Consider the following 22,482-nt stretch of genomic DNA (forward strand, 5'->3'; position numbering starts at 1 on the left):
TCTGGACCCGGGACCTGACACTGCGGCCAACCAGAGGGCAAGGGACGCTCTTGTGACCTTGGACGCAGCCCCTTTGGACGCGGGACATGGAGCAGCGGACAGCAGCCAGCTGGCTTGGCACAGCTGTTTTGAGTCCAGGTCAAGAGCCTCCGTCTGAGGGCGTCCCCCCTCCCCCCAAGGAAGAGGCCAGGACGAAGGAACGCAGGAGGACCGGAAGGAGAGAATGTGGCCGTGGGCTGTTTTCCTGTGGGAAGCAGCTGGGCCCCTCCCGGGGCGACTCTGGGTCAGCCGGTCCATGTCAGACCTGCAGGTCCGGCAGCCTCTGAGGTCAGAGGAGGGAGCCCTGACCTCTGACCCAGAAACTGGGGGGTCCCGATTCCCTTTCTGCCCGCCTCCCACTGCACTCCTGCATGGGGTCCAGCAGCCCCAGTGACACAGGCTGTGGGAAATGAGCCTCCCTCCAAGTGAAAGTGGAGACTGTGACACCCCCCTCCCCCCACCCCCGTTTCCCCATCTTCCCCAGGCAGTGTGTGTGTGGGGGGGTGAAAGGGCCTTCACCACTGAGTTCATTGCCAAGGAAATTAATCAAGTCACACCTCATCCCCCAAAAGTCAGCCACTGGCCCAGGGGGTGGGCGCCGCACTTTCTTGTCAGCCCTCCCAGTTCAGAGAGGGTCCACCCCAGGGTCTGCCCAGCGAGGGCTCTTTGCTTCAACTGAGGCCGGAGCCATCTGTTTCAGGGGAAATCTGAAAGGCCTCACTGACAGCTCCTGGGTGGGGTCTGGGTGCCGGCAGGAGGGGCAGGGGCCTCGGAAGTGACTCGGACAGGGGGCAGCTTCCCTTCTGCTCTCTGCAGGGTGGAGTTTGTGCTTGCTTCAGCTGCTGAGAGATATTTTCAGCAAACTTTTATGATGAAAAGAGAGTATATACTCAGTCAAACATTGCTTTTTTAATTTTTAAAAAAATTTTTTAATTTAATTTAATTTTTTTTTTCTTTTTGGGTCACACCTAGCTGTGCACAGGGGTTACTCCTGGCTCTGCACTCAGGAATCGCTCCTGGCGGTGCTCAGGGGACCATATGGGATGCTGGGAATCGAACCCGGGTCGGCCGCGTGCAAGGCAAACGCCCTACCCACTTTCTATATCTCCAGCCCCAACATTGCTTTTTTTAAAAAAAATTTATTTTATAAAGTAGTTTATAATATTTGATTACATTTAATATTCAAACACCAGTCCCACCACCATTACACTTTCCCACCGCCGTAGTTCGGATGTTTCCATCCCAAACCCCAATCCCTGCCCCAAAGCAGAACCAAAATAAGATATTTAGTGTTATTTGTTACGAAAAACCACTGGAAATGCTACAAAACAAGAATCCTTGGAGGAAAGAGTGTGAAGATTGTTGTATTTTCACCCAGGGACCAGTAAGCCCTTCTATAAGAGATCACTAACGTGTTGCTAAAGGTTGAGACTTGTGTGCTTTTATATATCTGTAAAAAAGAAATACTTCCCTCTCAGACTGGTTGCTTCCTACTGTGAACCCCATCGAGTGCGGTGCGGTACTCTTGGAGTATGGGCAGGGTGCGTGGAATGAAGTATCACGCGGCCGCAAATGCAGCTACGTGGTGCAGGAGGTGGTTCGCTCATGGGTGAGGCTTGGCCCAAGTGTGTGTGTGGAGAGCTGCCATGAGCATGGCGGCGGTTGAGTTCTGGAGGTTTTCGGATGCCAGGGAAGCATTCCTTGTAATACCAACACTCAGAAACAATGCAAATGTCCAAGAAGAGTAAAAAGTACAAATGTTTCTACCAGGAAATACTATGCAGCAATGAAAATGAATAAACTGTAGGTCTATGCAAAAACAAACAGCCTTGAACCTTGAAAAAGAAAAAAAAAACTTCAAAAGAACATATTGCGATTCCACGTATAAAACATTCAGTTACAGGCAGACCATTTTATTTTGTATAGAGAGGCAATTAAATTAATTTGAAAATAATAATAATATTATAATAATATTATAATAATAATTATTATATTCTTAATAATATTAATATTATTATATTATATTATTAATAATTATTATTATTAATTATGGAGCGATAGCACAGCGGTAGGGCGTTTGCCTTGCACGCAGCCAACATGGCCGACCTGAGTTCGATTCCTCCGCCCCTCTCGGAGAGCCCGGCAAGCTACCGAGAGGATCTCGCCCGCACGGCAGAGCCTGGCAAGCTCCCCGTGACGTATTCGATATGCCAGACACAGTAACAACAAAGTCTCCAGTGGAGACGTTATTGGGCCTGCTCGAGCAATAATAATAATAATGCCATGAAGTGAGTATGGGGAAGATGATCCTTGGGAAGGGATTTCTGATGTGCTGGTAGGTTCTATTTCTGACTTTTTGTTTTCTTTGGGTCACACTCAGCAGTGCTCAGGGCTGACTCCTGGTGCTGTGTTCAGAGATCACTCCTGACAGTGCTGGGGATCGTATGTGTGGTGCTGGGGATCAAACCTGGGTTACACACGTGCAAGCCAAGTGCCTTTTCTGCTGTGCTATTTCTCCAGCCCTTCTTTCTTACTCGGGATGGGTATTTGCTTTCAAGTTATATATTAAAGTGGTGTTCCAGGCACTTTTCAGCCTCATAATCATAAAGTTACATGACCAAAAAAAAAAACCATGAATGGCTATAATTTGTGCCTTTTATGATGCGAAAACACTTACTTTTTATTTTATTTATTATTTATTTTCAACCATACCTGGCTACGCTCAGGGGCTGCTCCTGGCTTTTCACTCAGGAGGATCGACTATTTGAGGATCAACTTTTCTTGTTTGTTTGCTTGCTTGGGGCCACATCCAATGGTGCTCAGGGTTTTCTCCTGGCTCTGTTCTCGGGAATCACTCCTGGCGGTGCTCGGGAGACCATATGGGATGCCGGGGATTGAACCTGAGTCAGCTTCATGCACGGCAAGTGCCCTATGTGCTGTACCATAGCTCCAACTCCCCCAAAAAGCATTTACATTTATAGATACAAAACCCAGGCCAAACATTCAGCAAGAACTACAAAAGCACCACTGGAAAGAAGTTAAGGATTTATCTGTAGCACTGTCCTCCCATTGTTCATCGATTTGCTCGAGCGGGCACCAGTAACGTCTCCATTGTGAGACTTGTTGTTACTGTGTTTGGCATATCGAATACGCCACGGGGAGCTTGCCAGGCTCTCCGAGAGGGGCAGAGGAATAGAAACCGGGCCGGCCACGTGCAAGGTAAATGCCCAAATCACTAGGCTATCGCTCCAGCCCAAGGGTTTTATCTAAGTAAATAAGAAGACATCTCGCATGCACAGAAAATACTATGAAGTATTATTATTCATTCAATTCATATATCATTACTTCAACTATGAAGTATCATTATTCACTCAATTCATCTACAGATTCAGTAAAAGCCCCAGTATCTTACTGCAGAAATTAAAACAAAATAAAACAAAACAAAAAAAAACCCTGATCCTTAGAGCCAGAGGTAGAGTGCTTGCCTTGCACATGGCCAACCTGGCTTCGATTCCCAAATGGTTAGTCTCCCAAGCACTACCATGAATGATCCCTGAGCACAGAGCCAGGAGAAAGCTCTGAGGCCCCCCAAAATAAGCAAACAAACAAAACAAGTTGATCCTCAAACAGTCAAAAAAAAATATCACAGAGAAAGAGCAATGTCTGGGGACTCACACTCACACTTCCTCCTTTCGAACCCTGCTCCAGGCCGGTCTTGGGCAGCAGACATGGAAAAAAACATCACCGCAGAGGAGCAGACGTCATATCAGCAGCATGCTGGCCAGGAAGAAGTCAAATCTTCGTGAGTTTGGTTGGAGTGGTGGTTTCCTGGGTGGGAAAAAGCAGAGCAAGCCAGGGGGGAAACAGGTAAATTATTTATAGTCGCAAAGGTCCATCAGCAGACAAATGGCCAAGCAAAGGGTCACGGCGGCCGACCAGAGGAGCCTTTGGTGCAAAAAGCCAGAGAACACAAGCTTCCTCCCAGCGGGGGTAAATCCTGGAACTACACAGTGTGGTCTGGCTCTATCTCAGCGAACAGCCCTGAGGCCACAGATCCAGGTTGGAAGGTTGATGACTGGGGGCCACCAGCGAGAAAGGGGAAGTGTGCGCTCACGGGTGTGGGGTGGGGTGAAGGAAACATTTTAGTGATGACAGAGACGACGGTTGCAAAAGCTAGCTGAGTTGTGCACTTCGCAGGGCCCACCCGAAGGTGTGTGAAACGAAACTTTGAAAGTCGGGAACGGGAATTTTCTTCTCCCAGCTCACCCCTAATAGGCTGATGTGGGAAAAACAGTATGTGCTGCCTTCGTTGGAGACGGGGCCTTGGCTAGGCAGCCCCTCCACGGTGACACTTCGGGCAACAGGCCCACGCACTAGGGTGACACTCGGGAGCTGTTCTCGTGGCCTTTGCAAGAAACGCCGCCACCCCCACACCCGAGCACAGGCTAAGACACGGCCGTGACATTAGTCCTGAAAATGCCAGTCCCTCCCTGCCCAGGACGGGACGTCCCGGCCAGCTGGCAGTAGCCCTGCGTGGGAGGGACTCAGCGCTGGACCCTGGGGCCACGGGCCGGAGCTGGAAGGGCCAGGGGCGTGGCTCATGCAGGGCACGCGACCCCGGGACGCGAGGGCAGGGGAGGGCCAAGCAGGGGGCGTGGAGGGTGCAGGGACACGACGAGGAGGTGGCAAGGCCCAGGGGTGGGGCTCAGGACTCAGGGGCGGAGCACGGAGCCGAGCACCAGGGATAAGGGGACTGAGGGGCGCCAGGACTGGGGCGTGGCTTGAGCTTAGGAGCGGGGCGTGATGACGCGAGGGCGTGGCCAGGGCAGGGGCGGGGCTCCGGGACTCCGACTGGTCTGGGGTCAAGGGGCGGGGCGAGAGGCCTCGGGGGCGTGGCCTTGGCGGGGGCGGGGCGCCGGGGCTCCGACGGGCCGCGGGGCCAAGAGGCGGGGCAGGATGATGGGGGGCGTGGCCAGGTCTGGAGCGGGCACCGGGGTCGGACGAGTCTGGGGTCAAGAGTCGGGGCATGATGGCGGGGGGTGTGGCCAGGTTCAGGGCGGGTCTCCGGGTCTTCGACGGGTCTGGGGCCGAGGGGCGGGGCGGGAGGCCTCGGGGGCGTGGCCTTGGCGGGGGCGGGGCGCCGGGGCTCCGACGGGCCGCGGGGCCAAGAGGCGGGGCAGGAAGACAGGGGGCGTGGCCAGGTCCGGAGCGGGGCGCCGGGGCTCCTACGGGTCTGGGGCCAAGGGGCGGGGCGGGAGGCCTCGGGGGCGTGGTCTCGGCGGGGGCGGGGCGCCGGGGCCGGACTGGCCGCGGGGCCAAGAGGCGGGGCAGGATGCCGGGGGCGTGGCCAGGTCCGGAGCGGGGCGCCGGGGTTGGCGGGTCTGGGGCCAAGGGGCGGGGCGGGAGGCCGCGGGGGCGTGGCCTGTCCGGGGGCGGGGCGCGGCCCGAGGCGCGGCGCGGGCGGGGCGGGCGCGAGGGCGCGGGACGCGGGGCGCGGGCGGGCTGGAGCCCAGACGGCGGCGGCGGCTGTGGCCGCACGCGCGGCCCGAGCTCGGTCCCCGCGGCGCCCCTTGCCCGCTGCCCGGCGCCCGCCGCCCCCCGCCGCCAGCCATGCCGCCGCCCGCGCCGCCCACCGAGGTGATGCCGTCGGAGCGCGTGGTGGTGCTGCTGTCGTGCGCGCTGTCCGCGCTGGGCTCGGGCCTGCTGGTGGCCACGCACGCCCTGTGGCCCGAGCTGCGCAGCCGGGCGCGGCGCCTGCTGCTCTTCCTGTCGCTGGCCGACCTGCTGTCGGCCGCCTCCTACTTCTACGGGGCGCTGCGCGACTTCGCGGGGCCCTCGTGGGACTGCGTGCTGCAGGGCGCGCTGTCCACCTTCGCCAACACCAGCTCCTTCTTCTGGACCGTGGCCATCGCGCTCTACCTGTACCTGAGCATCGTCCGCGCCGCGCGGGGGCCCCGGGCCGACCGCCTCTTCTGGGCCTTCCACGCCATCAGGTGGGTGGCGCGGGCTCCTGTGTCCCGCCGGCCAGCCTGGCCTTCAGGCGCCTGCATCTCCCCCCAGGCAGCCCCTCGAGGCCGGCTTGCCTCCAGGGCACTAGCCCCGGGGCTCACCCCTTTGCACGGGGCAAGGCGGTGGGTGCCTCGGTCTCCTCTCCCTGGAGGTCCAGGCCGGGTTCTGCTTGGTGTCCTGGCTCTGGGTCTGGTGGTGGACAGGCTGCATAGCGGGCAGCCCCCAGCCGTGCTTGCTCGGTGGGTGGGTGTGGCACCCGCCAGGCCGTCCACCCTTCCCAAGGGCTGCATCTGTGAAGGTCACAGCCAGCGTCATCTTTCTGTTCCTTTGGGGTTTCCCTAGAATCGAGGTCCCAAGTGTCTTGTGACTTCTGTTCTACCTGAGGTCGAGGTCGGCAGCAGAGCTGCCAGCGAACCCCTGCCCAGAGCAGAGCAAACCCAGGCCCTGGCCTGGCCTTTAAGTATCTCCCTAGCGAGCCTGGAGCAGGGGCTGAATGTTGAGAATCTTTTCGTTTGTTTGTTTGCTTTTGTTTGGGAGGTTTACTCCTGGCTCTGTGCTCAGGGATTACCCCCGGTGGTGCTCGGGGCCCATGTGGGATGTCAGGGATCGAACCGGATCAGCCGCGGCGTGCGTGCAAGATAAACACCCTCCTGGCTGTTTTATTGCTCTGGCTCAAATGTTGAGATTCTGGGCCTGTGCCAGCCCCGGGGACTGGTTTCCTCGCTTCTTTTCTCCTTCTCTTCCACACCCCCCCCCCATAGTTAAGTGCCCAAAGACGCCCTAATTATAGGTCCAGTCTGCGGAACACTCGGGCGCTTTCCAAGGCCCTGGTGACGTCAGCACTCTGGAGCAGTTCACTGGGGTGTCGCAGCGGTGAGGTCACCAACCTGCAAAAGCGACTTGACCTCTAGGTTCCACGGTGGCTGTATGGTGGCCAGCTGGTCCCTGGCAGACTCTTTGACCCGCTTCTCAGCTGTCCAGGTTTGTAAGGAGCCATTTAAACAGCATTGCAGGCAGGCACCCACCGCGACTTCTGCTTCCAAGTCTGAGGCCCTTGGTGGGCAGTTAGACCCCGGGCCGTGTGGACAGCGAGTTCCCGGGCTCCCGAGAAGGAGCCATCATGGGTCAGTCCTGCAGGAGTCTCTCCTCTCTCCTCCTTCCTCTTAAAGGCCAAATATTGAGTCACTGAATTTTTTTTTTTCTCTGCATCCTGGCCCTGCCCTGGTTAGGTGTGGTTCTTGTTGTGATGTCGCAGGGAACTAGCACCTGTTAGTTGTGGTTGTGATTTATTAGGGACTTGAGTTGGGGCCTGGGGGTGAGGGTTACACAAAGGCAGGTGGGGTGATGTCAAGGACCCAAGGTGCAGCCTCACCGGCCACACACTGGCCAGGCAGGCGCTGTCCCTGAGTTCTCCCAGGCTCCTGAGTCAATGTACTTGTCCAGATAAAGAGAAACTGGCGCAGCGCCTGCAGCAAAGACCAGCTTCCGGGCTGGAGAGATAGCCCAGTGGTTAGGTGCTTGCCTTGCATATTCAATTCCTGACAGCCCTTACAACCCCCTACGTCCTGCCAGGAGTGATTGCTGAGTGCAGAGCCTGGAGTAAGGCCCGAGCTCCACCAGAAGTGGCCCAAAAGCAAAAGAAAAAAAGAGGAAAAGACAAGTTTTCTAGCCTTTTAGCTAGCCTGAGTTGGGATGCTTTCTGGTCACTTCTTGGGGTGCTCTCTGTGATGCTAGGGAAAGGCCTCCCTTTTGGTCAGCAAACGAAGAGAACCGTTCCTCTGTTGATGGGGACGCGGTTTTTAGAAGAAATAAGAGGATCCCCAAGTTCCAGCTGGAGAACTAACCTTGGGAATTTCCTGTGCTGGCTGGCCTGAGGCCTGGGAGGTGGCGGCCACAGCCTGGCCCTTCTCCGTTGCCCTGACCCCCTGGTCCACGCACTCTCCATCTTTCTTTGGCGTGTCGGCTGAGGGGCCGGCCAACATGAGAAATCTCACCAGGTGCAGGCTTCTGAAAATCACACCCTTCAGCGGTGACAGGCGTGGGACAGTGTGATGGCGCAGAAGGTGGCAGTCTCGGGCTGGAGCGATAGCACAGCGGGCAGGGTGTTTGCCTTGCACGTAGCCAACCTGGGTTCGATTCCCGGCATCCCACATGGTTCCCTGAGCACCGCCAGGAATAATTCCTGAGTGTGTGAACCAGGAGTAAGCCTTGTGCATCTCTGGGTGTGACCCAAAAAGCAAAAAAAAAAAAAAAAAGGTGGCAGTCTTTTTTCCCTAAGGAAGTTCATTCACTTGGGGTTTCAGGCTCTGACATGTACAGCCCAGCACGTCGCTGACCCCATTTCAGCCTTGGCATCACCAGGGGAATTCCAGGGACACAGAGCCAGGGGAAGCCCCCGCACAGCACAGGTTGTGGCCCCCCTCAAAAAAAAAAGCCCTGCAATTTCCCTGATAAATGGACAGAGGAAACTCCCTGCAAAACAGTGAAAGCACCTGGTGTGTCTCTTTGGGAAAGAAAGAGCCATCCATGTCCAAACAACGCAAGACAGTGAGGGAACATTTTCTCCTGTTTGGGGGGAAAGTCGTCGGGCAGAAGACTGGTGTAATATGGAACACCTAAACTGGCAGTTGCTCACAAACCTATTGGCAAAACTCTGTGTGTGTGGGTGGGGGGGCACAAGCACATATGGTGGGGGGAGGATCTGTGCGTTGGTTTTTACCTGACTCCGCTGACCCAAGTAATCCTATTTCTAGGAACCTGTCGCTTAGCACAGCACCAGCGTGCAAGGCTGCCCATGCAGCGGGGTCCCCTCTCTGCCCCCTGCCCCGACTTACCTGGCCACAGCCTCAGTGTCCTCCAGATAGAGGGGCCGTAAGATACGGTTCGCACCCCGCTGGAGGACTAGCTGTGATCCCTGCATCTGGGTATATTGGATTGGTTTGGGTTTTGGACCCGGACATGTTCAGGAATCACTTCTGGTGGGGCTCAGGGGACATAGGCAAGGCAGGGGACCCTCTGTACTATTTCCAGTCCCTAAAAATAAGTTTAGGGGTGGGAACTCTAGCACAGTGGGGAGGGTGTTTGCCTTGCACGCGACCGACCCGGGTTCAATCCCTGATACCCCATAGGGTCCCCTGAGCACTGTCAGGAGTAACTCCCGAGTACAGAGCCAGAAGTAACCCCGAGCATCACCGGGTGTGACCCAAAGTGACAAAAATAAGTAAATCACAAAAGAATAAGTTTAAAGGTGAAGAGTGTCTTATGCTAAGAAATTAAGCTCATCTTTTTGTTTGTGAATCACGCCCAGCGGGTGTGGGGCCGAGGGGCACCAGAGGCAATGCCAGGGGTCACACTCAGGTCGGCCATGTGCAAGGCAAGTACTGTGTCCACTGTATTATCTCTCGGGTCCTTGGGGAAGCCTGTGGGTGCTGGGGATCGAATGTAGGTTGGCCACATGCAAGGCAGGTATGCAAATGAATAGATCAATGTTTCATGGCGGAAAAAGCCTTCCAGAAGGGAGAATGATGCAGGGGCTGGAGCGATAGCACAGCGGGGAGGGCGTTTGCCTTGCGCGCAGCCAACATGGCCGACCCAGGTTCGATTCCCAGCATCCCATATGGTCCCCCGAGCACCGCCAGGAGTAATTCCTGAGTGCATGAGCCAGGAGTAACCCCTGTGCATCGCTGAGTGTGACCCAAAAAGCAAAAAAAAAAAAAAAAAAAAGAAGAAGAAGGGAGAATGCAGCGTCCCAGCCTGAGGCTGGGTTCTTGGGGACCCTCCCACCCTGAAGGAGTCCTCTAGGGGCAGCTCAGACTTCACCCCCAGAGGGGCGTAACCCTGGGGCTCACGGGAGTCCTTGGCCGGGGGCATTAGCAGTATCTGCCCAGGGCAAGCTGGGCCTCTCCTTACCTCTCAGCGGTTGCCAGGTGCCAAGGCCAGAGTGGGCGGCTCCCTTTGCCCTCCCAGATTATCTCGTGACCTTGTTAGAACTGCATCCTCCCCCCCTCCACACACACCCCTTTTTTGTGAAGCAAGACAATCCTTTATTTATTTATGTATTTATTTAATTTGCTCTTTGAGTCATACCTGGAATTGCGCAGGGGTTTCTCCTGGCTCTGCAGTCAGGAATTATTCCTGGTGGTGCTCGGGGGACCATATGGGATGCTGGGAATCAACCTGGGTCTGCGTGTGCAAGGGAAATGCCCTACCCACTACGCTATCGCTCCAGCCCCGAAGCGAGATAATTTTTATTGAATGAAACTTGGAAAGGTTTGTTTGTTTGGGGGATCAGGGGATTGGCCATACCCAGAGGCGTTTAAGGCTTACTCCTGGCTCTGCAGTCAGGAATTACTCTTGGTGGTGCTCAGGAGACCCTATGGGATGCCAGAGACTGAATCTGGGGTAACCGCATGCCAGGCAGTCGCTCTGCCCGCTGTACTATCACTCTGGCCCCAAGCTTAGGTGAGAGGGAGAGGAGACGTACACGTTTGAGAAGGAGCACGGGCTTCTGCAGAGTGGGACGAGTTAACATAGAGACGAACTAGGGAGAACAGGGGCATGAAGAGCGGAGCCGGGTGAGAGCTTAGAGGAATTCAGAGATGACGGCTCACGTGTGGCTTGGGAGAGCACAGGTCCCTCTGCAGGAGGCCCTGGATTCCACTGCGGGCTCCAGAGAGACCGAAATAAAACTACGCTGTAACTGGACAGTGATTGACGTCTCGCAAACCACACGCTGCCCCGCCAACACCCTGCACATGCAGCCTCGATAATGGCTTTTTCCAAAGTCGTTTAAGAGCACAGTGCTGACTGGACTCCCCTGACACCTGAATCCTGTGTATGATCCCAAAAGACAAGCTCCCCCCGTAACCACACACAACCGCACTGTTGGGGTCTGGGGTGTGGGCGGAGCCGTGTGGAGATCTTGTAAGTAGCATCATAACATGGCTAATAGCCAAGGGTGGTTTCATAGCTAGCGGCAGTCTCAGCTCATGGATTGACTTGACCCCTCTTTCTTTCTAGAACTTTCCTTCTGTTTTTTTTTTCTTGGTGTCACCAGCTCCTGGCTCCTGGGGTATGTCTCTTGTGGCTGTCCTTCTGTGGAGGCTCATCCAATGTCCCTCGAGTGGGTTTGGGTTCTGGTCCAGGGGTCCCACTTTCCTGGGGAACCCCAGCGTTCTGGCCACCTACTGGCTGTGGCTGTTGAACTTGACCACACTGGTGAGTCCACGTCAGTCTCTTGATTTGGGGGGTTACCTGCCACTTCTCCTCTCCCAGGGGAGTCTGTCCCCTTTGGGAAGGAATCGGTGTTCTTGGAGAAGCATCGGGGCCCTGTAAATTATCCTGCTAGGCCACCGCGAAGGGTGGCTGAGGGGGGCGAGAAGACTCCGGGTTCTCAGAAGTGCCAGAGGCAGCCCTGGCTCTTAGCTGCCGAGGCCACACAGCACGGACACCCCAGTTTTGCCTCTGGGGGTGATGTGTTCGTGATCATCGGTTGACAGTGCTCACCCAAGAAAACGCCGAGAATCTGGGCTCAGAACCCTGGTGTGGGGTCGCCTCTCCCTGCCCCACCTCCTTCCAACAGCCTCGGGTGATTTGGCCGGAAGTCCCCGCTGAACCCCAGTGGATGACCCCCTCTCCCCGGCACAGGTGGGGGCTCCCTCTGACAAGCCAGCGTGGGACAGTTGCAGCCCTGGGTGTGTCCTGCATGAGGGCAGCTAGCAGGGCTCAGGGACGAGCACCCCATCTTTCCACATCTCAAGGACGGGTCCCCCCATCTTGCCCTCTGGAGCAGACTTGGGGTTTCTCCTGGGCACAGAGGGGAGTCCTGGGGGCCGGCCCAGGCACATGTGGGCCCAGGCCTGTGTGCACGGACCCCTCAGGAGTCCGCGGGGGAAGATCCCCAGGAAGAAGGATCTTGGGTCCCCCAAGTGTCCCGTCAATCCCTGCTGTGAGGAGGGGGAGGGTTCAGCACAGAAAAGGGGAACCTGAGCCCCAAAGAGGCAAAGGGAAGGTCCTCTAGGTCCTCGCCGGAAGCTCCCACGGGGCCGGAAGGAGGCCACAGGCTGAGCGGACCTGCCTCAGCGGGTGGTACCTGAATTAGGGGTGCAGGTGAGGGTTACCGGAACTGTACCCCGACAGCAGTGCCCCAAAGGACAAGTGATCTGTTCCCCTGAAATACTTTCAGGGGGGCACTGCTGTAGAGCATATTTGGGGGGCCTCTGGCAGCCACGAGGCAGGGGTCAGAGGTCAGAGTACCCCCTGGGCACGGGCGCTCTGGGCTCATGGGGCACCCGGCAGAGCCCAGGCTCTAGCTGTGGCGGCCAGCCCCACCTGTGGTGCACGAGCCCTTCTGACACCCCCTGCCGCTGTCCTGAACTCCCGTGGGCCCCCCACTGCCCCCCACCTTAACCCAAAGGACCAGCACCGGAGTGCGCTTGGCCTGCACACGGCCAACCCCAGTTCCACCCCTGGCATCACCCAGGGACCCCTAAGCCCTGCTGGGGTGGTCCCTGAGCACAGAGCCAGGAGTGATTCCTGAGCACTGCTGGCAGGGGCTCTGTACGCCCAGAGTGGCTTCGCTGGGCCCCACCCAGCCCCGTGAGTTCCCGTTCCTCTTTTCCCCTTGGGGAGGCACCTGACATCTCAGAGGCCGTGGCTCGACTCCGAACCCGTGTCCTATCAGCTGAGACTCAGGCTCGGCTTCGGCGGCTGCCCTCCTGGGCTGTGGTGCTCGGGGGTCCCCGCTGAGTCTGCTCTGAGACTTAAGGGACCCACACTCTGGCGCCTGGCGGTTCGCAGGCAGACACTCAGCCGAGCTGGACCCTGGCACCAGTGGGAGCAGCTGGGCCTTTTCCGGTATCTTGCTTGTTAACTCGGTTGGTTTGGCTTGGTTTGGGGTGGGGGCCACACCTGATGGTGCTCAGGGGTCACGCTTGGGGGAACTTAGGGAACTAGATACAGCGCTGGGGATGGAACCAGGGTCGGCCATGATCAAGGCAAGTGCCTTGAGCCCATCCTGTCTCTTCGTGGGGGGCCTTTTGGTGGTGATTCTACTCAGGGTGTGAACTTCCGGTCCCTCGCCAGGTGACCTTGGAGCCCCAGGCATGGAGAGGGGCAGTTCTAACCAGGCCCTCCCGGTGCCAGGCACGTGACCATGTGTCTGCCCGGTGAATGCCCAGGTCGGCCCTAGCCGCCCGCCCTCTCAGAATGGAGCTGCAGTCTCTTGATGTGGTGAGCAGCTCGGCCTGGCACTGGTGCCAGCTTGTCAGGTTTGAAATGTGGGTCACAGTGTCTCCCAGCCCAGGAGAGTTCTCTACCACCCACGGCTGGGCATCGGCCGCAGCCCCACCCAACCACACCAGTTTCAGGGCGTTCCCAGTCAGAGCACCGGCTTCCCCACATGCTGTGAGTAAGCTGGCTCTGGTTCTGATTTGAGGGGGCGAGGGGGTTTGAAGCCACACCTGGTTGCTGCTCAGGGCTTACTCCTGGCTCAGTGCTCAGGAATCGCTGCTGGCGGGGCTCGAACAGGGAACAGGCTCGAACAGGCTGTGGCCGGGCTGGTGTCTTTTTTGTTTCTGTCTTTGTTTTTGGGTCACACCCAGCCATGCTCAGGGATTACTCCTGGTTCCGCACTCAGGAATTATTCCTAGCAGTGCTCGGGGGACCATATGGGATGCTGGGAATCGAACCTCGGTCGGCCGTGTGCAAGGCAAATGCCCTACCTGCTGTGTATTGCTCCAGCCCCCGGGCTGGTGTCTTAACCATGTGCTATCTCTCCGGCCCTGGCTGGGTCAGAATTTGTTCATTTTCTACTTGACAGCACCATGTTCTGGAGGGTTAAGAAACAGTCCCGGGGCTGGAGATATTACAGCGGGGAGGGCGTTTGCCTGGCAAGTGGCGAACCCGGGTTCGATCCCCAGCATTCCAGATGGTCCCCTGAGCACGACCAGGAGTGAGCCCTGTGCATTGCCGGGTGTGACCCAAAAGGAGAAAAAGAAAAAGAAGAAGAAACAGTCCCAGGGCCCAGAGTCGAAGTTGAAGGCATCTCTGGAAACAGGGAATCTTGCAAGCTCGTCTTTGCACAGGGTGCAGCAGCTTCCTGCCCCCACAGCTCAGGGGACCCCCAGCCCAGCCGATCTGCATGTCCGACTTACCAGCTTGTCCTCCCCCCGCCCAGGGCCTGGGCGTCATCAGCAGCTTCTCCTTCCCCCCCCCCCCCCTTGTAGTGTGATTGCCCTTACAGTCTTACAGAATCCAGGGTGTCACTTCCGCCTCTGTCTCGAGGACAGTTCACACCTCCTGGCACCACCCCACGACCAAGGGACCCCCGTACCCATTTCTCCCCGCACCCCCTCACACATGTGAAGATGGGGCTGGACACTAAGCCCCCAGCCCCGCGATCCTTGGGGCCAGCTGTGAGACCCCGTAATTGTACTTTAGGACATTTGTGAGCTTCAGGTTGGATGTGACCATTTTTGAACATGAGGTGACTGTAGCACTGTCCTCCCGTTGTTCATCAATTTGCTCGAGTGGGCACCAGTAACGTCTCCATTGTGAGACTTGTTGTTACTGTTTTTGGAATATCGAATATGTCACGGGAAGCTTGCCAGGCTCTGCCATGCGGGCAGGATACTCTCGGTAGCTTGCCGGGCTCTCCGAGAGGGACGGAAGAATTGAACCCGGGTCAGCCACGTGCAAGGCAAACGCCCTACCCGCTGTGCTATTGAACATGAGGTGACAGACAGGCCAGGGAAATGGCTCTGAGGTCAGAGCACAGGCTTTGCATGGAGGAAGCCCGGGTTCGATCCCTGGTGCCATATGGCTCCTTGGGAATCCCAGGGGGTGTCCCCTGAATACTGCTCGGTGTGCCAAAACCCAACAGAAATTAAGTTAGAAAAACCTACAATGAACTTACAAAAATTTCATTACAGTTAAACTATGAAACGAGTAAAATTACCAATAACTCCTGATTTCACTGATTTTGCTAACCTCCGCCGTGCCAAGCGTCTGTCTGGGAGAAGCTGTGGGCTGACGTGCCCGTGTCCCCAGTGAGGTGTGTCGTGGCCTGAAGTCAGCACGATGGGATTATTGGTGCTGTGAACACAAGTCAGGGTTGGCGAGGAGAGGCCGGCAAACTTGCCTGGAAAGCAGCAGGGGGTTGTCGCTCATGGCTCTGGCCACTCGCTGGCCTCCAGGCCACCTGTGAAGGAAGGAGGCTGGGTGCTAATAAAACTTTATTTAAATATGCCAGGGAATGACCGTAAGGTGCTCTGCATATGGAAGCCCTGGGTTTGATCCCTGGCACTGCATGGCCCGCCGAGAGTGCCTCTTACCCCAGAGAACAAGCCTGGGTTTAAAACACAGACCTTGGGGAGCCGGGGATGTCGCTCAGTGGTTAGAGCGAATCTTGCATGCATGATGTATCCCAGGCAGTGCATGACACCCCCTCCCCCAGCACCACCAGGTGTGGGGGGCCCCCCCACCAGAGTGACTACAAGACAGACAGTAGGTCACACTGGCCTGCGCAGTAGGCTTCGCTGGGCCCCGGCTCTGGACAAGAGAACGGGACAGAGGAAACGTTCCCAGTCCTCCCGCTTGCTCTGGCCTTGTCTTCCTGTCGGTGAATGTTTCCACTCCCAGCGCTGTTTGGACCCCTTTGGGACTGGCCATGCTCTCACTAGCTGAGTCCCCCGGAGGCGACTGTGGGGAGTGCAGTGGTCAGTTGGCCCTGAAGGAGTGGTGTGTATTTTGTGAGTTTTTTTTTTTTAATTTTTTTTCAATTTTATTAGGTTTGGTTTCGGGGGTCACACCCGGCGGTGCTCGGGGATAACTGCTGGTTCTGTCCTCAGGGATCACTCCTGGGGGTGCTGGGGGACCGCGTTGTGTAGAGTGCACCTTCACTCTGTAGAACTGGGTCATTTCCTCGCTTGGAGCAGTGGGATCTACAGACAGTGCACACACACGCACACACGTGTTTTTCTGGAACGCTGCTGGCTATTCCTCCCCAGCACACAGCCCGCCTTCTGCTCGGGCCTTGCCCCGGGTCCCTGTCAGGTTGAGCCTGCTGGGTCAGGCGACAGGCCCGGCCTCCCCCGATTCCCACGGATCCTCAGCCCTAGCCTGGGCCATGGCAGAGGCCTGTTAGTCGTCCCTGGCTGGGCCCTAACAGACTGGGCTCAGGGTACACCCCCACTCTGAGCTTCGGTGAGACACAGCCCCCGAGGACACCCCGACTTCAGAGCTTCTCCTGCCTTCTGCCTAGTGTATCCCTCACGGTCCCTTCCATTCGGTCCCCATTAGAGTGATTGTGTGCAACCTCCCCCCCCACACACACACACACACGCACATGCACATGCCTGCATGCTCAGGACTTTCCTCCTTCAAGGCCTTGTCCTGCCCAAGCACGTGTGGACCGTTTCCTAGACACAGAAGCCAGAGCAGGGAGCCAGCGTCCCTCGGGGACTTCACAGCGGGGACAGCTGGTGTCCTGAGACACAGCAGGCTGCACGAGTTGGGAACTGTGACCCTTTCTATGACAGGGAGAAAGAGGGCGGGAGAGATGGCTCAGTGGGCCGGAACATGGGCTCTCCTGGCAGGAGGCCTGGACTTACCCCCAGGAGTGCCCTCTGAGCACCCAGGTGGGTATAGCCCCCAAGCATGGTGGCTGTGACCCCCAAACTAAACTAAAACAACCCTAATAAATGCACAACTAAAACACACAAATGTGGCCCGGGAAGGCTCCAGGTGCAGCCCCAAGAGTCAGCCCCCCCCTCCTGCCCTCTGGCGCCCCCAAGTGGCAGCCACGGGCACACCACAGCCTCATGCAGCACAGCTCACTGTGTGGCCGGGTCACCTGCACTGGCACCACGCAGGGCAAAGGAGGGGAGCTTTTCCACCCACAAAAGGCACCAGCTCCCGGGGTGGGGGGTGAGGGGGGCTATGATATTTCCCCTCTCCCTTCCCTGTTGATTTGGTTTTATTTTTGCTTGGGGGCTTCGTCCAGCTGTGCTCAGGGATCATGCCTGGTGGCGCAGGGGGACCACGTGGGGTGCTGGGAGTCCAGCCTGGTTTGCTGCGTGCAAGTTAGGCACCCTCCCAGCTGTCACTCTGGGCCTACGTGGGCTTTGATTGGGGTCCTATCCGGTGCTGCCAGGTTCCCACGCACAGCCTGTGCTCCAGCCCTCCCTTGGGCCTTTCCTTCTGCTGGACCCCCTCCTGTGCCCTGGTGACCAGCGGGGAAGGCCCTGCACCCCGTTCACCCTGTGGCCTCCACGTGGCCCCCCACTACCTGCCACAGGAGCCACGGCCTTGCCCCAAGCTCTCCCACTTGGACCAGTGTCAGAACCAGACCCAGCGCTGAGCGCACCCCGCTGGGCACCTCCCACGACACAGACCCTGTGTCCTGCTGCCCCGCCCCCACCCCCCAGACGGGAACTGTTGCGTCTCCCATGGGGCCGGCACTGGAATGCCCAGGGCAGGATGTGGACACTGTCACACTTGGCCTCGGGGAGCCCTCGTGATACCCTGCTGAGGTCAGCGTCCCTTTGAGGAGGAAATCCTGGTGTCCTGAGTCCAGGCGGGTGCCCCCCGAGACTTCTTGCCACCCTGCTGCCCCCCACCATCAAACATGCTTTCCTGAGTTGGGGGCGGGGGGGCGCTGCTGTCACTGATCCCAAACCTGCTCTTGAGGGGGTGGTGTCCTGATGGACCCCTGGGAGCCTGGGCAGGGTGCACCCGTGCCAGAGTCAGGGGTTCTCGGGAGTGAGATGTCCTCTCCAGGTTGGAGAGGAACCCCCATGTGTGTACTCCCACGTGTGTACCCCAGTCTTGGGGAAGTGTAGGGGCTGATGTGACAAGCAGGGCCCCTTGGGTGCAGGCAGGCACTGGTGTCCCCGACTCTAGCCTCCCAGCGCTGGTCTCGCGGACCGTGGGAGGGGTATCCCAGCAGGAGGTCACGGCCCACAGTCCCTGGCTCTGTACTCTGAGCGCAGCCCAGTGGAGGAGGTGGACGGGTCTGAGGACTCCTGGCCTGTGTTCTCCAGGTCGCCCCGCCTGACTTGTGCCCTGCCCTGTCCTCTGCAGCTGGGGGGTCCCGCTGGCCATCACCGTGGCGGCCGTGGTGTTAAAGAAGATCGGCTACGATGCCTCGGACGTATCGGTGGGCTGGTGCTGGATCGACCTGGAGGCTGATGACCGCGTGCTGTGGATGCTGCTGACCGGAAAGCTGTGGGAGCTGCTGGCCTACGTGGCGCTGCCCGTGCTCTACCTGCTCATCCGCAAACACGTCAGCGGCGCGGTGCGTGGGGTCCGGCGGGCTGCGTCCTCTCCTGCCCCCCTGGTGGGCGGCGGCATGCCCGAAGGGCGGGGGAGACTTTTTTCTCTTTGTTCTTTGCACTTTGGGTCACACCCAGCTCTGCACTGGGGAAGCACTCCTGGCTGCTGGGGGACCCTATGTGATGCCGGGGATCGAACCCGGTCAGCCGCAGGCCAGGCAAACGCCCTCCCCGCTTATTGCTCTTATTGCTCTGGCCCCTGGGTGGGGAAAATCTTGCTCGCCTCGTCCTCCTGTCTCAGCCATGGGAGCCCTATTGTAAGGCCGGGGACGCAGACCGCTGGGTTAGGCTGGGGGAGTCTAGGAAGAAGGGGTGTCCTCCCACGTGCTGGCCCCAGCGAGCCCCGCCTTCCCCACCCGCTGTACCCTACCCGCAACGGGCCTGGTGGCCTCAGTGCGAAGGGCTAACTGCCACACAGACAAAGGCCTCTCCGTGGCCTGTTGAGGACCTTCTGGGTGCTGCCCTCCACAGGCGGAGGGGAGGCGGTGATCAAGAGTGACCAGCAGGCTATGGCCGCGACACCCACACGCGGGTCTCTTTGGAGAGGCACAGGACTTGCTTGTGCATCCGAGGAGGGGGACAGAGACGCCAAGTCTGCTGTCCTGATGCACGCGGATGGGCCTGGGGCGGGAGCCATGCGTGGAGTGGGGCAGAGAGGCGAGGGGAGGGACGGGGCAGAGCACCCCTGTGCTCCCCCGCTCACCTGGGCCGCGTGTCCCCCAGCGCGAGGCGCTCTCCGAGTACCGGCCCCTGCTGTCCCACGCGCACCGGCTGCAGAGCCACCCCGCAGTGGCCGACAAGAAGCTGGTCCTCATCCCCATCATCTTCATCTGCCTCCGAGTCTGGAGCACCGTGCGCTTCGTGCTGACGCTGTGCGGCTCCCCAGCCGTGCGGACTCCGGTGCTTGTCGTTCTGCACGTAGGTCCACCCTCCCTGGGACTGGCCACAGGGTCCTGGGGAATCCGAGATGGAGCACGCAGTGGGTGGGGTCAGAATCTCAGGGGAGGAGCCAGGATCGGCAGTGGGCGGGGCCAGTGTAGGGGTGGGCGGGGTCAGAAGCCTATGGGCGGGTCGGGGGAGGAGCCAGTATCGGCAGTGGGCAGGGCCAGGATTGTAGTGGGTGGGGTCAGAAGCCTATGGGCGGGTGAGGGGAGGGGCCAGGATCATAGTGGGCGGGATCTGAAGCCTATGGGCGGGTCGGGGGAGGGGCCAGGATCATAGTGGGCGGGATCTGAAGCCTGTGGGCGGGTCAGGGAAGGGGCCAGGGTCATAGTGGGCGGGATCTGAAGCCTATGGGCGGGTCAGGGGAGGAGCCAGTATTGACAGTGGGCGGGGCCAGGCTCATAGTGGGCGGGATCAGAAGCCTATGGGCGGGTCAGGGGAGGGGCCAGGTTCTGCAGTGGGCGGGGCCAGAAGCCCATGGGCAGGTTAGGGGAGGAGCCAGAAACCGCAGTGGGCGGGGCCAGGGCTGCTCTTCCTGCCCCTCCTGGACCCTGACACGGCCTCTCTCCCTGGCAGGGCATCGGGAACACGTTTCAGGGAGGTGCCAACTGCATCATGTTCGTCCTGTGCACGCGCGCCGTTCGCACCCGCCTCTTCTCCAGCTGCTGTTGCTGCTGCACTGCCCAGCCTCCGGCCGACAGCCCAGCACCAGCCAAAGCCCCTGCACCCGCGGGTGCGGGAGATGCCTCGAGTGCCTTTCCGAGCCCACGTGAACTGCCCGGCACTTGAGCGCATCCCTGGTTGTGCGCTTCAGTGTGGCCAAGCCCGGGACAAGGGCTGGCAGCCGTGTGGGTGTCGCTGACCTGCTCGAGGGACCGTGGCAGGCCCAGCCGCATCTACCTCCTAGGCTGCGGGGGCGCAGGCACGTGGCCCCCTCCTGCTGTGACTCAGAAACTCGCGGGACCTGCTGTGCCAGTTGCCTGCGGTCCTTGGTCCCTCGCTCCCACCGCACTGTTTACGATGTGAGGGCTGTACACTGTGACCAGGCTAATAAAACCTCAGGACGCTGAGGCTGGGACACCAGAGCACATGCCTGAGATTCGGGCGGCCAGCCTGTGGGGTGGCGTTGCCGGTCCACGGAAGGCCCAGCCCCCTGCATGCAGGGGGGTGACTTAAGCACAGGTGCCAATCCCAAACCCCTCCCCAAGTCATTAAAGTACAGGTTCCAGGGCTGGAGCGATAGCACAGCAGAAAGGGCATTTGCCTTGCACGCGGGCGACCCGGGTTCAATTCCCAGCATCCCATATGGTCCCCTGAGCACAGCCAGGAATGATTCCTGAGTGCACGAGCTAGGAGTAACCCCTGTGCATCGCTGGGTGTGACCCAAAAGCAAAAAAAAAAATAAGTGCAGGTTCCTTCCTGAGGTGAGGGGCAAGGAAGGGCAGGTTCTTGGGGCCCCCTTGAGCACTGAGGGGGTAAGGGAGAGGGGCTCTGCTTCTTCATTCCCAGGTGAGTGATTTGCAGGGAATTATGAAAGTGAGGGTTGTTTGGTGCTAAGTCCTCCCAGGAAGGGGCTGTTTGGGAGCTGGCCCAAAGCAGAGACTTGTGTGCTGAGTGCTGAAAAGAATCCTTTAGGGTGCAGGGACAGCTCATGGGCTAAGTGCATGCTTGGCATGCAGGAAGCTGATGTCCAGTCCCCAGGACTGCCTGGTTCCCTGATCACTGCTAGGAGACACACCTGAGCCTCTAGGTGGGAGTAGACCTCGGGTATCGCTGAGTATGGCCCAAAAACAGAAAGAGAAAGGAAGAACTGGAGCCCTAGGACAGCGGGGAGGGCATTTGCCTTGCACACGGCCGACCTGGGTTCATCCCATATGGCCCCCTAAGCACCACCAGGAGGAATTCCTGAGCGCAGAGGCAGGAGTATGCCCTGAGCATCACTGGGTGAGACCCCCTTCCCCCCCCCAAAAAAAAGTGGTGAGAAAGCATGTAAATGAAGGAATTAATTTGAGGGCATGTGTGGTGGTGCTGGGGGACAGTGGGGCACGGCGGATGGAGCCTGGGGTTCCCACATCAGGGCATGTGCTCCCACTCTTGACCCATCTCCAGGCTTGGAATGAGCTTCAGCACTTCCTGCCCTGGGACTCCGGCCCCACATTTGGCGCTTATTTCAGAGGATAATTTCTCCGGTTGTTCAGGCTGACTTGTCACTCAAGAGGTTTGAGAGGGAGGAATCCCTTCCTTCACAGGGTCCCTCCTTTGGACACCTGAAGAGCTCTGCAAAACCCCAGTGGTTTAGGGCTGGAGTGATATAGTACAGCAGGGAGGGCATTTGTCTTGCACGCAGCCAACCTGGATTCAATCCCCAGCATCCTCTACGGTCCCCCAAGCACCGCCAGGAGTAATTCCTGAGTGCAGAGCCAGGAGTAACCCCTGAGCATTGCTGGTGTGACCCAAAAAGAAAAATAAATAAATAAAACTCCAGTGGTTTCCTGAGCCTCATATACACAAGGACACTGGTCCTGGATGGTCCAAAGGCGCCACGCGTGCAGGACACGGCTGCCGATCCCCTTCCCTCCCCCAAGCAAGACCAGCAGCAGCGAGAAATCTGCAGGGAGAGTCCTGAAGAGCTGAGCTCACAGTGGTCCTCAGGCTCCTTTTCAGAACAATTGTGGAGAGAGTCGAGCAGCAAGGCACTCGATCTGCATGCAACTGTGTCGGCGGTGACAGCTGCCACCCTGGTTCAAATCCCAGCACCATACAGAATCCCCACAGTGCCTCCAGGGGCTGCGAACCAGGAATAGCCCCTGAGGACCACTGGGTACCGAGTTCCAAATGCCCACTCCCCACCAACAACCTTCCCCCCTCATCTTCCTTCCTCCAGCCCCTCCCCGCCAAAATACCCCGAAAACTAGCAAAGGGCATTAGGCCCATAAGACTAGTGGGAAATTCTGGACCCTGCAGATAACTTCCTGTTATTAGGGGAATTCACTAACGAAAACACCTAAGAAAAGGGACTCTGGGTCCACCAAGTATGTTGCAGCATACCAGGGGCGTCCAGCTGGTCCTGGCCTTCCTTCCGCTTCTAGAATAGAGCAGAAATTGAGGAAGGTGCTTGTTGCAAAGAAGGGGTGGGGGGAGGAAGTGGGGAGGGAGAGAG

General features: G+C 58.3%; 1 protein-coding gene across 1 annotated transcript; it reads left to right on the forward strand.

Annotated features, from left to right (window-relative positions):
- Window positions 1–5,562: 5,562 nt before the first annotated feature.
- Window positions 5,563–22,404, forward strand: GPR157 (G protein-coupled receptor 157). Its single transcript, XM_056110989.1, has 4 exons — window positions 5,563–6,032; window positions 18,130–18,343; window positions 19,104–19,298; window positions 19,899–22,404. Exons 1-4 carry the CDS (start codon window positions 5,650–5,652, stop codon window positions 20,109–20,111), a joined length of 1,005 nt encoding a protein of 334 aa, XP_055966964.1. The 5' UTR covers window positions 5,563–5,649; the 3' UTR covers window positions 20,112–22,404.
- The last annotated feature ends 78 nt before the right edge of the window (window positions 22,405–22,482 follow it).

This window comes from Sorex fumeus, unplaced genomic scaffold (genome assembly GCF_029834395.1).
Source record: "Sorex fumeus unplaced genomic scaffold, SorFum_2.1 ptg000011l, whole genome shotgun sequence".
Lineage (NCBI taxonomy): Eukaryota > Metazoa > Chordata > Mammalia > Eulipotyphla > Soricidae > Sorex > Sorex fumeus.

Excerpts from the sequence above, each read along its gene's own strand:
- GPR157 (XM_056110989.1), top strand. The coding sequence starts at position 5,650 with ATGCCGCCGCCCGCGCCGCCCACCGAGGTGATGCCGTCGGAGCGCGTG. Across the intron at positions 6,033-18,129 it reads TGGGCCTTCCACGCCATCAG|CTGGGGGGTCCCGCTGGCCA; the intron begins GTGGGTGGCGCG and ends TGTCCTCTGCAG. Across the intron at positions 18,344-19,103 it reads GCAAACACGTCAGCGGCGCG|CGCGAGGCGCTCTCCGAGTA; the intron begins GTGCGTGGGGTC and ends CGTGTCCCCCAG.